General features: G+C 39.8%; 1 protein-coding gene across 3 annotated transcripts in view; it reads right to left on the reverse strand.

Annotated features, from left to right (window-relative positions):
* Nucleotides 1-16,325, reverse strand: part of hspa12a (heat shock protein 12A) — a 106,063-nt gene that overhangs the window by 40,594 nt on the left and 49,144 nt on the right. For all 3 annotated transcript variants that reach the window (XM_060842450.1, XM_060842449.1, XM_060842451.1), the window contains one exon: nt 12,406-12,533. In XM_060842450.1, coding sequence (XP_060698433.1) covers nt 12,406-12,533 — 128 coding nt within the window. The remainder of the gene's footprint in view (nt 1-12,405; nt 12,534-16,325) is intronic.

Raw genomic sequence — 16,325 nt, forward strand, 5'->3', positions numbered from 1 at the left:
CTTTGGGGCAGAGTATTCCACACAGCCACCATTCTCTGGGTGAAGAAGTTTCTCCTCATCTCTATCCTAAATGGTCTACCCTGTATTTTTAAGCTGTGTCATCTGGTTCGGCACTCACCCATCAGCGGAAACATGTTTCCTGCCTCCAGAGTGTCCAATCCTTTAATAATCTTATATGTCCCAATCAGATCCCCTCTCAGTCTTCTAAACTCAAGGTAAACAAGTCCAGTCGCTCCAGTCTTTCAGCGTAAGGTAGTCCCACCATTCCAGGAATTGACCTCGTGAACCTACGCTGCGCACTCTCTCAATAGCCAGAATGTCTTTCCTCAAATTTGGAGACCAGAACTGGACACAATACTCCCAAGTGTGGTCTCACCAGGGCCCTGTACAGCTGCAGAAGAACCTCTTTCCTTCTATACTCAATCCCTCTTGTTATGAAGGCCAGCATGCTATTAGCCTTCTTCACTACCTGCGGTACCTGCATGCTTACCTTCATTGACTGGTGTACAAGAACACCCAGATCTCTTTGTACTGCCCTTTACCTAACTTGATTCCATTTAGGTAGTAATCTGCCTTCCTGTTCTTGACACCAAAGTGGATAAACATACATTTATCCACATTAAACTGCATCTGCCATGCATCTGACCACTCATCTAACCTGTCCAGATCACCCTGTAATCTCCTAACATCCTCCTCACATTTCACCCTGCCACCCAGCTTAGTATCATCAGCAAATTTGCTAATGTTATTACTAATACCATCTTCTATATCATTAATATATATTGTAAAAAGCTGCGGTCCCAGCACTGATCCCTGCGGTACCCCACTGGTCACTGCCTGCCATTCCGAAATGGAGCCGTTTATCACTACTCTTTGTGTCCTGTCAGCCAACCAACTTTCAATCCAAGTTAGTATTTTGTCCCCAATACCATGCGCCCTAATCTTCCTCACTAACCTCCTATGTGGGACTTTATCAAAAGCTTTCTGAAAGTCCAGGTACACTACATCTACTGGATCTTCCTCGTCTATCTTCAGAGTTACATCCTCAAAAAATTCCAGAAGATTAGTCAAGCATGATTTCCCCTTCATAAATCCATGCTGACTCTGACCTATCCTGTTACTACTATCTAGATGTGTCGTAATTTCATCTTTTATAATAGACTCCAGCATCTTTCCCACCACTGAGGTCAGACTAACTGGTCTATAATTTCCTGTTTTCTCTCTGCCACCTTTCTTAAAAAGTGGTACAACATTAGCCACCTCCAATCTGCAGGAACTGATCCCAAATCTATCGAACTCTGGAAAATAATCACCAATGTATCCACGATTTCTCGAGCCACCTCTTTCAGTACCCTGGGATGTAGACCATCAGGCCCAGGGGACTTATCAACCTTCAGACTTAACAGTCTCTCCAACACAAATTCTTGGCAAATATAAATTCCCTTCGGTTCAGGTCCTTCAGCCACTGTTACCTCAGGGAGATTGCTTGTTTCTTCCCCTGTGAACACAGATCTGAAGTAACAATTCAATTCTTCTGCCATTTCTTTCTCCCCTGTAATATATTCCCCTGTTTCTGTCTACAAGGGCCCAATTTTAGTCTTAACCATTTTTTTACCTTTCACATACCTAAAATAGCTTTTACTATCCTCCTTTATATTTTTGGCCAGTTTACCTTCGTACCTCATTTTTTCTCTGTGTATTTCCTTCTTAGTAATCCTCTATTGTTCTTTAAAAGCTTCTCAGCCCTCCATTTTCCCACTTATCTTTGCTATGTTATACTTTTTCTCTTTTAACTTTTCTTAACTTCCCTCATCAGCCACGGCCACCCATGCCTCCTCCTAGGATCTTTCTTCCTTTTTGGAATAAACTGATCCTGCATCTTCTGCATTATACCCAGAAATATCTGCCACTGTTCCTCCACTGTCATCCCTGCTAAGGTATTGCATCATTGAACTTTAGCCAGCTCCTCCCTCATAGCTCCATAGTTCCCTTTATTCAACAGAAATATTGTCACTTCCAATTGTAGCCTCTCCCTTTCAGATTGAAGCTTATTGTATTATGGTCACTACTTCCCAATAGCTTCTTCACTTTGAGGTCCCTGATCAATTCTGGTTCATTGCACAATACCAGATCCAGAATTGCCTTCTCCCTGGTAGGCTCCAGCACCAGCTGTTCGAAGAATCCATCTCGGAGGCACTCCACAAAGTCTCTTTTTTGAGGTCCAATACCATCCTGATTCTCCCAGTCTACCTGCATGTTGAAATCCCCCATAACAACTGTAGTGACATCTTTGCGACAGGCCAATTTCAGCTCCTGATTCAACTTACATCCGACATCCAGACTATTGTTTGGGGGCCTGTAGATAACTCCCAAGAGGGTCTTTGTACCCTTAGAATTTGTCAGCTCTATCCATACTGACTCTACATCTCTTGATTCTAGGTCCCCCCGTGCAAGGGACTTACCAACATGGCCACCCCACCCACTCTGCCCATCAGTCTGTTCTTACGATAGCATGTGTAGCCTTGTTCAGGTTACTGTCCACATGAAGCCACGTCTCAGTTATCCTCACAATATCGTATCTGCCAATTTCCAAATGAGCCTAAAGCTTATCCATCTTATTTCTCATGCTTCATGCATTCATATATAATATTTTTAATTTGTTACTGCCCTCACCCTTCCCATCAACTCCTATTTCACTCAACCTTACAGCATGATCCTTTTTTGAGTTTTCTGCTTCATTGATACAGTTGTCTTTCTTGACTTCCCTTGTTCTAACTTTCCCTTTAATTTCCTTCTTAAACATCCAGTTTGTCCCCTTCCCCCGCTACTTAGTTTAAACGTAGCTGTGTTGCAGTAGCAAACCTGCCTGCCAGAATGCTGGTCCTTAATCTATGAAGGTGCAAACCATCTCTCTTGCATAATTAATGCTTACCACAAAACATACCCCAGTGATCCATGAATTTAAATCCTTGCTTCCTGCACCAGTTCCCCAGCCACACGTTCAAGTCCATTATCTCCCTGTTTCTGGCCTCACCAGCCTGAGGAACTGGAAGCAAACCGGAAATAACCACCCCGGACGTCCTGCTTTTCATCCTTCTTCCTAGTTCTCTGAAGTCCCGCTGTACTATGTTCCTCCTCTTCTTCCCGACATCATTTGTGCCGACATGTACCACCACCTCTGGCTCTTCACCTTCGTCCTTGAGGATTTCCTGCACTCTGTCTGTGATGTCTTTAACCCTGGCACCAGGAAGGCAACACACCATCCTTAAGTCCCACCTGTTGCCACAAAAACCCCGGTCAGTTCCTTTCACTATGAAGTCCCCTATTACCATGGCTCTAAGGCACAGAATTTATAGCAAAAATTTACAGTGTGATGTAACTGAAATTATACATTGAAAAATACCTTGATTGTCTGTTGAGTCTTTCATCTGTTCGAATATCACGATAGTTTCACTTCTTTCATGTGTAAATCACAAAACCTTTTTTTAAAAGTTGCATTCTCAGGTTAGGTGTAACAATGGGTGTTAGCTAGACAATATGTTGAAGGTGTTAGCCCTCTGTGTTCTCTGTCTATGCCATAATATTTAGATTGATTCTAATCTAAAAAGTGAGATAACAGAGTTTTACATGAATTCATGTAGTTTTTGAGCAGAGTACAATGTAACTTTGCAAATACAAATTCACTCCACAAAATGTGTGTGTGCATGTGGGTCTTTGTCTGTCTGTGTGTGTCTATTCTGGGTTGGGAAGTTGAGTGTGAGAGAGTGTGTATATGTGTGTGTCGTGAGTGTAGAGTGCCTTAAGTCTGTGAGGGGTGTATGTGTGAGTGTGGGAGTGTGTGTGCATGTCTGGGGTGGGGGGTTGTGAGTGTCTGTGAGAGAGAGAGTATATGTGTGTGCATGAGTGTAGAGTGGTCTAAGTCTCTGAGAGGATGCCTTTGTGAGTGTGGGAGTGTGTGTGTCTGTAAGGGTGTGTGTCTGAGTATGTGTATGTCCATGTCTCTGTTTGTGTGTGTAGGAGTGTCCATGTGTGTGTATAGTGCAATGGTGGTCACCTGTAATGTGACATGACCCAAGGTCCCGGTTGACGCCCTCCCTATTGGTATCAAATTTAGCTATCAGTTACATCACACTGTAAATTTTTGCTATTAATTCTGTGCCTTAGAATTGTGTCCTCCACAATCACCTGGTGAAGGAGCGTCGCTCCGAAAGCTAGTGTGCTTCCAATTAAACCTGTTGGACTATAACCTGGTGTTGTATGATTTTTAACTTTTACATCAAACTATCCTTTGGAGCAGCAGGGTGTGAAATAACTGCTCAAAGGTCAATGTCCTATCATCAAATCACCCTTTATTTACTTGTGCACAGTACATTGTCTTTGGCCCGACAGCTCAGAGTCAGTTCTCAACCGAGGAGATTCTAATCTCCAAGGTGTATTTTATTAAACAATTCACAATTTACAAAACAATTAAAATTAACAGCTGTATACAGAGAAACTGCAACTTTACAAAGGAGAGGAATGACAAAGCCAAGCCCCAACCCTACGTTCAACCAGTTTTCACGGAAATGAGGACAGCCCTCAAATCCCAGTTTCAATCATTACAAACAGTAACAACAACACTTGGATATACAAGACGGACCAATTACATAAGAAACAGTGCATACAATACAGACCACCCCCCCACCCACCCCACCCCCCCCCACCCCCACCCGCACCCCCCCACCCACCCCCCCAACCCCACCCCCCAACCCCCAACCCCCAACCCCCAACCCCCAACCCCCAACCCCCAACCCCACCCCACACAAACCCAGCAAGCCACCCCATCCCTCCCACATCCTCCAAGTTGTATTTTTTTTTTTTTTTTTTTTTTTTGCCCTTCACATCAAAGGGCATCTCCTGGTTATTTTTTTTTTTTTTTCTTTTTTTTTTCTTTTTTTTTCTTTTTTATATATATTTTATTTTTTTTTTTAATTAACCCCCACACTACCGCCTAACTGCGGTAGTGCTTATTTCTTTCCCAGCACCCATGGTGTGTGTGTGTGTGTGCAGCTGTGAGACACAGTGAGAGACATAAAGTGCACAAATCTTTATTTAATTTCCACCACCAGGAAAAGTAGGAAAACACCCGAGTGGCCTGTGACGAGCAGTGCCCTTCACATCAAAGGACAATGCTGTGTGATCAAAACAGTGAAGGGGAGGGCAGGGACTAAATCAAAATAGAGTTGGAGGGGGAAATGATGCACTCCACTCCCTGCGGCGACTCCAAGTTGTAATAGTCAGCCGGGTCTTTCCTGATTGGCCCAGATCAACAACCCCAATCAAGAACATCATAGTTAAGGAGATTAATCTGGCTCCAATCACTACAGGGTGATGAACAAATTCAGCCATGGCGCATTACTCAATAGTGGACAGTGGGTAACTATCTGTTCAATAGCCTCTCAGGTGGTCAAGTTGGGGGTCTTAAAGCTGAAATGTTAGGTTAACCTGCATTTAGAAAGATAACATCTTGACAAAGGAATGGATGCTTGCACTGGGAACAGCCACCTAGATGAGCTTTAAGCAGCTGGTGTCCATTAACTGGGCTTCATGGTATTTTGATGTCAGCACTTAAACTCATGCTCTCTACCTCCTGCAACCAGATGATTAGGAACAAACAATATTGCTGAAGATTGAAGTGTTATTAAAAGATAAAAACACTCTACTATTCACATTGCTACTGGATGTTCGAGAATACTGACTTACAAACCATTTCCTGGGTTAGTTTTCTGTCCCCAGAAGTAAGGTGTCATTGTCAACAAAAGTAAATGGTCATCTGTTGAGACCAAAGAGATTTTAATATTCCTAAATGGCATGCCTCTCAATGAGTTTGAAAAGATCTGAAGCCATGATAGGTAATGCCATAAATCAGGTTATGAATTAACTATACATTCACAATAAATGTTGCTTTTGTGCCCAGTTTACTAAATCCACTCTCTCCCCCAAAAACGGGGTGAATGCATCTTAATAGGAACCTGATTAAAATATCAAAATATCCACTATGACTCACAATCAGTACAGAATAAGATTCACAAGCAAATCATGCCATTTTCAGGTCGATGAATGAATGCTGGAATTAACGATGAGGCATGGAAAGATTTCTCAATCTACCTAAATCTGCAAAAGCCATCTAAGTGATTAGGTAATGCAAATAATTTTTTTAAAACACATAATAAGGTAAATTATGTGTAGATTTTGATCACCAGCTCTAAGGTATGTTCTGAAGAGCATTTATTTTGTTAATTCTGAGTTTGCACATTCAAAACAAAATGTGTGAATCTGGGTTAAATTATTTTTGTTCATTCATTTGTATTCATATTTATCTAAGCAGTGAAATGAAGAATATTTCTCAATTTACTTTCATTAATCCACTAATTATAGTGCTTTAATTTTCATGTCAAGGGCATAAGATCAATAAATCACCAGGACCTGATCAGGTGTACTGTGGATTTTTGCAGGAAGCCAGGGAAGTGATTGCTGGGCCCTTTGCTGAAGTATTTGCATCATCGACAGCCACAGATAAGGTGCCAGAAGGCTATAAGGTGGCTAGCATGGAGCCAATATTTTAAAAAAGTAGTAAGGAGAAGGCAGGGAGCTTCTGGTGAGTCTGATATCAGTGATGGGCAAATTGCTGGAAGCAATCCTGAGGGATAGGATTTAAATGTATTTGAAAAGGCAAGGATTGATTCAGGATAATAAACATGGCTTTGTGCATTGAAAATAGTGTCTCACTAACTTTACTGCAATTTTTTGAAGAAGTAACAAAGAGAATTCATGATACAGAACAGTGGTTGTGATATATATGGACTTCAGTCAAGCATTTGAAGGTTCCGCATGCTAGACTAGTTAACAAGTTAAAAACATCGAATACAGAGAAAATTATCTATTTGAACAGAACTGGCTCAAAGGTAGGAGACAGAGTGGTGGTGGAGGATTGCTTTTCAGACTGGAGGCCTGTGACAAGCCATGTGCCACTGGGTCCACTGCTTTTAGTCATTTATATGAATGTAAATGTAGTAGATATGGTTAGTAAATTTGCAGATGACAGCAAAATTGGAGGTGTGGTGGACAGGGAAGAAGATTACCTCGGAGTACAATGGGACCTTAATCAGACAGACCGATGGGCCAAGGAGTGGCAGATAGAGTTTAATTTAGATAAATGTGAAGTGCTGCATTTTAGAAAGGCAAATCAGGGCAGGATTTATACACTTAATGATAAGGTCCTGGGGAACGGTGCTGAACAAAGAGTGCAGGTTCATAGTTCCTTGAAAGTGGAGTGGCAGGTAGACAGGATGGTGAAGAAGGCATGTGGTATGCTTGCCTTTATTGGTCAGTGCATTGAGTATCAGAGTTGGGAGGTCATGTTGCAGCTGTACAGGACAATGGTTAGTTTTGAAATACTGCATTCAATTCAGGTCTCGCTTCTATAGAAAGGCTTTAGAAAAGATTTACAAGGAGGTTGCCAAGGTTGTCAGGGAGGGTTTGAGCTACAGAGAGGGGCTGAATACTTTGGGGCTGTTTTCCCTGGAGCATTGGAGGCTAAGGGGGTAACTTTACAAAGGTTTATAAAATAATGAGAGGCATGGATAGGATGGATACCCAAAACGTCTGTTCCCCAGGGTAGGGGAGTCCAAAATTAGAGGGTACAGGTTTAAGGTGAGAGGGGCAAGATTTAAAAGGGACCGAAGGAGCAATTTTTTCACACAGTAGGTAATGCATGTATGTTAATGAACTGTCAGAGCAAGTGGTGGAGGTTGTTACAATTACAACATTTAAAAGGCATCTGAGTGGGTGCATGAATAGAAAGGGGTTTAAAGGGATATGGACCAAATGCTGGCACATGGGACTAGATTAATTTAGAACACCTATTCAGCATGGACAAGTCAGATGAAAGGGTCTGTTGCCGTGCTGTATATCTCCATGACTAATGCATTTCACACAGAAATACAAGTGAAATCGCAACTTTAAATGTTGGGCATTCTATTTAAATTGAAGAAAGAACACAGGAACAAAAGATAGGAAACATAAGACCTTGCAAATGCATAGTATCTTTCATGTCCCAGGAAAGACAAATAAGCATTTCTGAACTATTACAACAGTTATAATTTAGTGAAACTTGCACATTTTATCAGTCAATTTGTGGAAGTAATAAAAAACAATGAGAAAGGTGATCTAACTGTCATGGTAACAGTGGGCTAAAGATAAACTGCAGATTAGATCCTGTACTAGTTTTTTTAAACATCATCTTCATATTATAGCAGTGGTAAATGCTGCTCTAAAAATCTATGTGCAGAAGTGTTAGCATAATGCTATATAATCTCAAAGTGAAAGAAAATGAATATTTCTTGTTGTGACTCATTTCCTTTTCGGATCCATTCCCACCCTTTCCTGTTAAAACTCTGAATGACCTGTTGCAAATTTTCCCCTTCTTATCGTCGTAGCACTTTGCTAATCAGCTCAACTTGAAATTAGGTGTTTTATTTTAGCTCCTAGCTTACTTATTAATTACTATAGCTTTTACCTACCACGAGTAGCAAAAATAAAAAATGAAAGAAATGACTGCAGCATACCAAATCTTTCTCACAGCTGCATCATTAATTATGAATATAGGTAACTTGAATGTAATCTGGATTATATTTGGAAGTCCATTGATAAAGATACTAGATTTATTGTATGTATCACCGTCTTTATTGACTTTCTTCTCTGCATAAAAGGAATATAAATCCTTTTATGGCAACAAGTTACATTATCAAGCAGATTCATATTAAATGGATTAATAATTTGGAGATGCCAGTGTTGGACTCGGTATCCAAAGTTAAAAATCACACAAAGTTAAAAAGCACTGTGGAGCGGTCCAAAAGCTAGTGCTTCCAAATAAACCTGTTGGACTATAGCCTAGTGTTGTGTGATTTTTAACTAAACGGATTAAGTGCTCAATTGATTAAAAGATTAGCTATGAATAAATCAACTTTTGGCCAGTTTTAACTAACAAATATTACTTTTGTAAACTACATTAACGTTATGACCTCTTAAAGCTCAATATACATAAATAAACACCTTTTTAACTTTAAAATAGCATAAATTTTCTCAGAAATGATTTACACTTATTTAATACTTAATGTTATATTCATTTTGAATCACACAAACAGATCACTACAAACCTAAGTAATTATTAATGAGTACATATGAACTCTCACCATAAGACTGGAAACATATGGTAGTGAAGTTGGACCTGTTAAAGTTATGAGGGAAATATTATCTGCAGTGTTATTGGTTGTGCAGAGGATGTGCAGAGAACTTGCTATTTGCAAACCTTACCTTCAGAGGATGTGTACAGGAAGCTCCACAAGAAATATGTCTAATCATAGTTTGAGCACAAAACTGCAGACAGTGTAAACCTCCAGGAAAATTAAAATTAAGTGAATTAGAATTTGGGCTTAAAATTTGGTGCTGAAATCAGACTTATCAATATGACTTTTTTTTAATAATATTTATTTGTGATTTACGGGCATCACAGGATTGCAAACATTTATTGCCTGTTCCTAGCGTCTCTTGAACTGAATGGCTTGCTAGGTCATTTCAGCAGACAACTGAGGGTCAATATTGTGGGTCTGGAGTCACATGTAGGCCAATTCGGGTGAGAATGGCAGATTCTTTTCCCTGAAGGACATGAATGAGTAAGATGATTTTTTTCCCCCCAACAATCAGCAATGGTTTCATGGTCATCAGTTGATTCTTAATTTCAGATATTCCTAACTTATTTTTAAAATTGAATTCAAATTCCACTCTCTGCTGTGGCGAGATTCAAACCCAAGTCTGCAGAATATTAGCTAATCTTTTGGGTTAACAGTCTAGCAATAACGCCAGTGGGCCATTGCCTCTCCATTAACATGCTACTCAGTGTCTACCTTCACCCAATTAAGACAACTATGTCTATCGTGTACAGGAAGTGATTGCATCCACAAAGGAATTACCATCATGATAGATACACATTTTTAGCACTGCATTGTAGATAAATCTCTTTTAAAACAAGAGGAAAAAAAATTGTATCCAAAGAAAGTAGTTCTGCCAGGACAAATCAGACACTGCTTTATTGCAATAATTTCTGAGCCTTTAAGTTAGTATTTTGGGAAAAACATTCTGATGTCTAATGCATTTATAATTACAGTAACTTATTATATTTGCTTTAAATTTTGTGGATTTTCACAACTTTTACAGGTGATTTTTGAATAAAGTTCACCAATTCACTTTATTGCCTCATGACAACTGAAAACCATCCTTGCAATAAGATCTTAGCAAATCCAACAAAGCAAGTAAAAGGTATCAGCATTAAACATCTCTAAAATAACTTTTGTCAAAATCCAACTCGCTTTAGAAGCCTCATCAAGTACATCATATGCTTATAGACATTGCTGAACATCTGAGTGCCGTAAGACACAAAGATACTGCCTACTTCATAAAAACAAATGAACATCAGATTCATCTCACAACATCTATAAAACCAACATCTGTAATATAAAGCCAATACAAAGAATCAGCCTAATTACAACATCAAAAGGAGAAGATTTCTGATGTTGTTTTCAGATGTTGCCTAAAATGCAGAAATCACCCAAATGTAGTCCATAAAAGATTGCAAAAGTAATAATGAAAACATGTGGCATAAAACCAAGAGATTGCCTTGTCATGCTTCATTATTGTTCCTTATATTTTGTTTTGACACACAAGGATTGCAAATGTTAGGAGCTTTACCAATCACTGCTCTTTGAAAATAGAGTTATAAAGCAGGGAAACAGACCCTTCGGTCCACCCCATTCATACTGACTGATTTCCCAAACTAAACTAGCTCCATTTGGCTACATTTGGCCCACATCTGTCTAAATCTTTTCATGTACCTGTCTAATATCTTTTAAATGTTGTAACTGTACCACGTCCTCTGGCAGTTCATTCCACATCTTCTGTGTGAAAAGGTTGCCCCACTGGAGCCTTTTAAATCTTTCTCTTCTAACCTTAGAAGTATGTCTGCTAGTTTTGAACTTCCCTACCCTAGGGAAAGGACCTTTGCTAGTCACCTTATCAACACCCATCATGATTCTATAAATCATTATAAGGTCACCCTTCAACCTCGCAGCCTATTCAGCCTCTCCTTATAACTCAAAGTCTCCAGTCCCAGTAACATCTTTGTAAATCTTTCTTCCAGTTTGTTAATAATCTTCCTACAGCAGTACGACCAGAACTGCACATAGAACTCCAAATGTGGCCTCACTAACGTTCTGTACAATTGCAACATGGCATTCCAACTCCTACATACAATGACCTGAGCAATGAAGGCAAGCATATCAAATGCCTTCTTTACCAGCCTGTCCACCTGTGACACAGCTTTCAAAGAACTATGTGCCTGAACCCCTAGGTCTCTCTGTTCAACAACACTCCTGGGGCCCTACCATTAACTGTATAAAATCCTGCCCTTTGCTCATCTTACCAAACACCTTGTATTTTCATCTAATGCAGTGAGACATGTTATCATATGATACAGTTGTCTGGAATAGCCATTCAATGTATGTAGAGCTTTGTCAGCATTAAAGTCCTTAGCTGAAACAATGACAATACTCAAATAAGATAGCAATACTGCTGCATAATTTGCAATTCCTTGCAACTCTTTTCTTATATCCATGTCACATCTGCTTTAGGAAAAATGCTAATAACATAGGGTTATGACTTGCAGATGTGAAAGAAGAAAGGTGGGCACCAAAGCTGCAAACTTTGATTTAGGCGGTGAAGGTAATCCAGATTATGAGCATGGTAATAATACAAAAAAAGGATGGAGTGTCGCTCAGGCTGATCATCTGCACCCTTTGCTTTTTATTGCTCATCTCATTGACTCACATTTTCATTTTCTTAGAATACGTTGCAACATTTCAGTTTAAAATGGTGTAATAACAACATTTGCAAATTGAAGAAACAAAAACAGAAATTGCTAATAAAATTCAACAGGCCTGTGCAGATAAAACCGAATTAACAGGTTCAGTGACCCTTCTTGAGAACTGATTTTTGAGATTTTCCAGCAATTTCTGATTTTGTTTCTGATTTTCAGTATCCACTGTTCTTTGGTTTTTTTTTTGCAGACTGTAGATTTTATACCTAAACATTTAGTACCGATCAACTTGAACCTATTAAGGATCCATTTCAATCAGACGTAATTGACTTTTGGAAAACAGAAACACTGTACTAACATCTTGCTGGAACACTTAAATGAGTAGAGTACTCAATCTTCCTGGAAGTCATCCATTACCTACTGCACACCCTGACTCTGAGGGTTAATAGCTAGAAATGGCTGGAAAATCAGCAGTGTCTCTGCATTGCAGTACTTACCTCATTATGTGAATGCACTCAGGGTCCCGAGCGAAGCTGTAAGCATATCCACTAGAAGTCGTGCCAAAATCAATTGCTACCACCACAACAAATGACTGGTGCAAGGATGCAGTTTGTTCAGAGTCCTTCTGTAAGAAAAAAGATCTTTGTTCAAGAAGCACTTTAATGCTGATGTTTTACATTTTTATTATATTGTGATGATGTTCAACTTTTAAATCAATGTTTTACCTCATTCTAATTATCCACGATATTGAATCATGTTATTTTTGTTTATTATTGTAGCCAATGAACTCCTCAGTTAAGCTTTATCCAACTATCTTTCTATGACCTTATTCACAAATGTTGGAAAACGATCATAAATTAAGGACAGATTAGAAGCTCTACAAAAGAAATAGAAAGAATGCCACTTTGCAGGCCACTTGACAGTAAAAAAAATACTGCTTTTCACAATAACCCAACCTGTTTCACTGAAGTATTTCACTGTCTTTCTTTTGTAAACATATGAAATCAGTCATTTTTTATTATCATGACTCTGCAAATACATTCAAAGACAGGAAATATTTAGAAACATGTTAGTGCTCCAGGTATGGGGATATATACACACTGCAACATAATGATGAACACACTCGGTTATGCTATTAGTTCTTGCTGGCAATTAGATTGTAGCAATGGAACTGTCTCCATAAGCTCTTGCATTCACTTGTAGAGTTGTGCTCAACAACTCCTCAATGCGTGTTCAGTGCTAATGTAAGGTGACAGCTGGTGGGTGTGCCACCTATATCTGAACGCTAGAAGAGTTTAAAATTGAGTTTAAAAATCCTGTGAGATCCTCTGTGTTAAATTCCAGAAAAATAGTTTGGTAAAGGATTGAACTGGGGTTACTTCAATCAGCTTTTGCTTTCATTCATGGAATATGGACATCACAGGAAGGCCATCATTTGTTGCCAACCTCTAATTGTCCTTGAACTGAGTTCTTTGATGGATCATTTCAGAGTTTAGTTAGGAGTCAATCATATTGCTTTGAGCCTGGAATCACATAAAGGTCAGACCAGGGAAGGACAGCAGATTTCTGTCTCCAACAGTCATCAATGAATTAGATGGGTTTTTACAAACATCAATAGCAGTTCTCATGGCCACTGTCACCAAGACTAGCTTTCAAACCCAATGGTTCACTAATTGCATTTAAATTCCACCAGCTGGCAAGGCAGAATTTGAATCCATGTTCCCTGTGCATTTGTCTAGGTCTCTGAATTATGAGAATAGTGACTTTACCATGATACAATCATAAAAGAAGTATGGACCTCCTAACCCAACAATCACAATTTAAGTTAGTTAAATGGATCAATAGAATGTATAATAAAGTGAGAAAAGCAGAAAATAAGCCAAAGTGGGCGTTGTTCCAAGACTGTAACAATATTAGATAGAAAGACATGATTGTACTTATATGTATGACTGAGATGGAGAAAAAAATCCATAAGAAGACATTGATTTTTCAGGTTTAAGCATCCTCAAATGGTGTAGAATAGGTCTATGAAAAAGGGTAGGGATGAAGTCATAGTTTACCAGCCCATTTCAGTTCCAAACTAGGTTAAAATTGAGGTGTAATTCAGTATCTGCTTGGTACATTCCACTGACAGCTGGTAGCACTGAACTCACATGAGGCCCAGGATCACTGAGGCCTTGAGGCCACAGGTGAATGAAGGCAGAATGGACATGTGAGTTGTGAGATGATCTCTGATGCCTGAAGAAGGTAAATGATATATTGGTCTTTACTGCAAGAGGATTTGAATTCAGAAGTAATGTTGTCTTACTGCAGTTATACAGAGCTTTGGTGAGACCACACTCAAGCATTACATACATTTCTGGTCTCCACAACTAAGAAAGCATTTATTGCCTAAAAAGGGAATGCATTGGTGGTTCATTAGGCTGATACCACGGACAGCAGGACTGTGCTGTGAGGAGAGCTTCGTTCAACTGGGCTTGTCTTCACTAGAGTCTAGAAGGATAAGAAGTGACCTGAATGAAATGTATTAAATTCTAATAGGGCTGGATGGACTAGATATAGGGAGGATGTTTTCCCTGGTTGGAGAGTCCAAAACCTGGGGACAAAATCTCAGGATATGAAATTATTTAGGAATTTAATCATTAGGAAAAATTTCTTCACTCAGAGCATTGTAAACCTGTGGAATTCTCCACCATAGAAGGCTGTGAAGACCAAGCCATTGACTACATTCAAGAAAAATACATTTTTTAGATTTTAAAGGCTTCAAGGGTATGGGGAGAAAGCAGGAATATATTATTGAGATAGAGTGTCAGCCATGATTATGCTGAATGATGGAACATGGTAAAAAGGACTGAATGGCCTATTTCTGAAGCTAGTTTTTTTTATGTTTTCTATCTTATGATATCTGTGCACTTCTCCTATTTGCTAACTTCTATACAGATCAACAATTGTGGTTGCAGAGGGAAACCTTGAACTTCCAAAGGTCTAGTCAGTTCCCTGAGGGTAGTCCAATGGAATTAAGTGCTTTTCAAGCTCTTAACATCTGTTATTACCTCCCCCCATCTCAAAAATAAGAGGCCTCCAGCAGTGAAAGTTCCAATCAGATTGTCCATCATTGCCACTGGGAACAATGGCAACTAGTGATACTGCACTCACATGAGGGTCAGGATCATTGAGGGATGTCAGGTCACAGGCCAGAGAAGGCAGGATAGTGTGATGGGGTTTGCGGTGTAATTGTCATGCTGGAGAAAAGGAAAAGGGATCACTGTCTTTGCCCAACGCTATACCCCAGATACAGCTCAGAGTGCCTGGTAGTGAGAAACCCTTTCCAGGAGGTTGCTGGATTTACTAGGCTGCCTTTCAAGGGATCAGCAAACCCATATAGCCTTTATTTAATTCCAGAGCTAAATTATAGTGGACTGTCCTTGTTGCCAAGGCCTCACCCATTCATCCAGCCTGTGACTCACATACCCGCTTCTGAGCATCACTCACCTGTGTGTCTCTAGACAAGGTGTAGTGTAGCACTGGCAGCAGCCACCCCCTCACAGTGGTGCTCCTGAGTACAGAGGAACTGTCAAGCTTTGACTGGCCAACAGATCTTGCCAGTTAAGGCTTCCCCCTCCGATGTTCTGGATCCCTGTGGAAGGCCCATGTTCAATTGGCTCTACTGTCTTACCTCAATCACAACTACTGCAACTTTTGCTCTATAAAAATGTCACCGATATCTGGCAATTGCTCTCCTCCCATTTGTTGTCTACGCCCATCCTCAAACTCAGATCTTGTTTTCCACTATGTTGTACTCCCATAATACCTATAACTCCTGAACTTACCAAGTGCAACTGTTTGCCAGTACTTCCTGGTTCCAGCTGGCTGTCCTCCACTGGTCACTGCTAGGACATAAGTTCTCCTAGGAATACACTATTGGGAAGCAAGTGGTGTGGCATTTATACACTCCACAAGATACCATGCTTGAATTTAATTCAGGATTTAAAATAGAAAGAGAAGAGAAGAAAGGATCTTGCATTAATAGCACTTCTCATGAGTTTCAGGTGTTCCCAAAGTACTTTATAGCCTGTGGAATAACATTTTAAGATGCAACAAAGGAAACATATGGTATCCAGTTTGGACTCAGGAAAGTGCCTCAAAGGCAATGTGACAATAATCAGATCATCTGTTTGGGAGTCAAGGGAAGAAATTGTTCAGGACCATCTGTGCTATTCTCCTTGGAATAGCACTATACGATCTCTTCCATCCACCTGAGGTCAGATTGTGCAATGATCTCATGTACTGTTCTAAAGATGGTGTCTCTACCATTTGGAACTCCTTCATTACTGCACTGGAGTTTCACCACAGATTATGTGCTTTGATATCTGGAGTGGAAATTAAATCCATGACCTTCGGACCACTGCCACAACTG

Source organism: Hemiscyllium ocellatum, chromosome 22 (assembly GCF_020745735.1).
Source record: "Hemiscyllium ocellatum isolate sHemOce1 chromosome 22, sHemOce1.pat.X.cur, whole genome shotgun sequence".
NCBI classification, from domain to species: Eukaryota; Metazoa; Chordata; class Chondrichthyes; order Orectolobiformes; family Hemiscylliidae; genus Hemiscyllium; species Hemiscyllium ocellatum.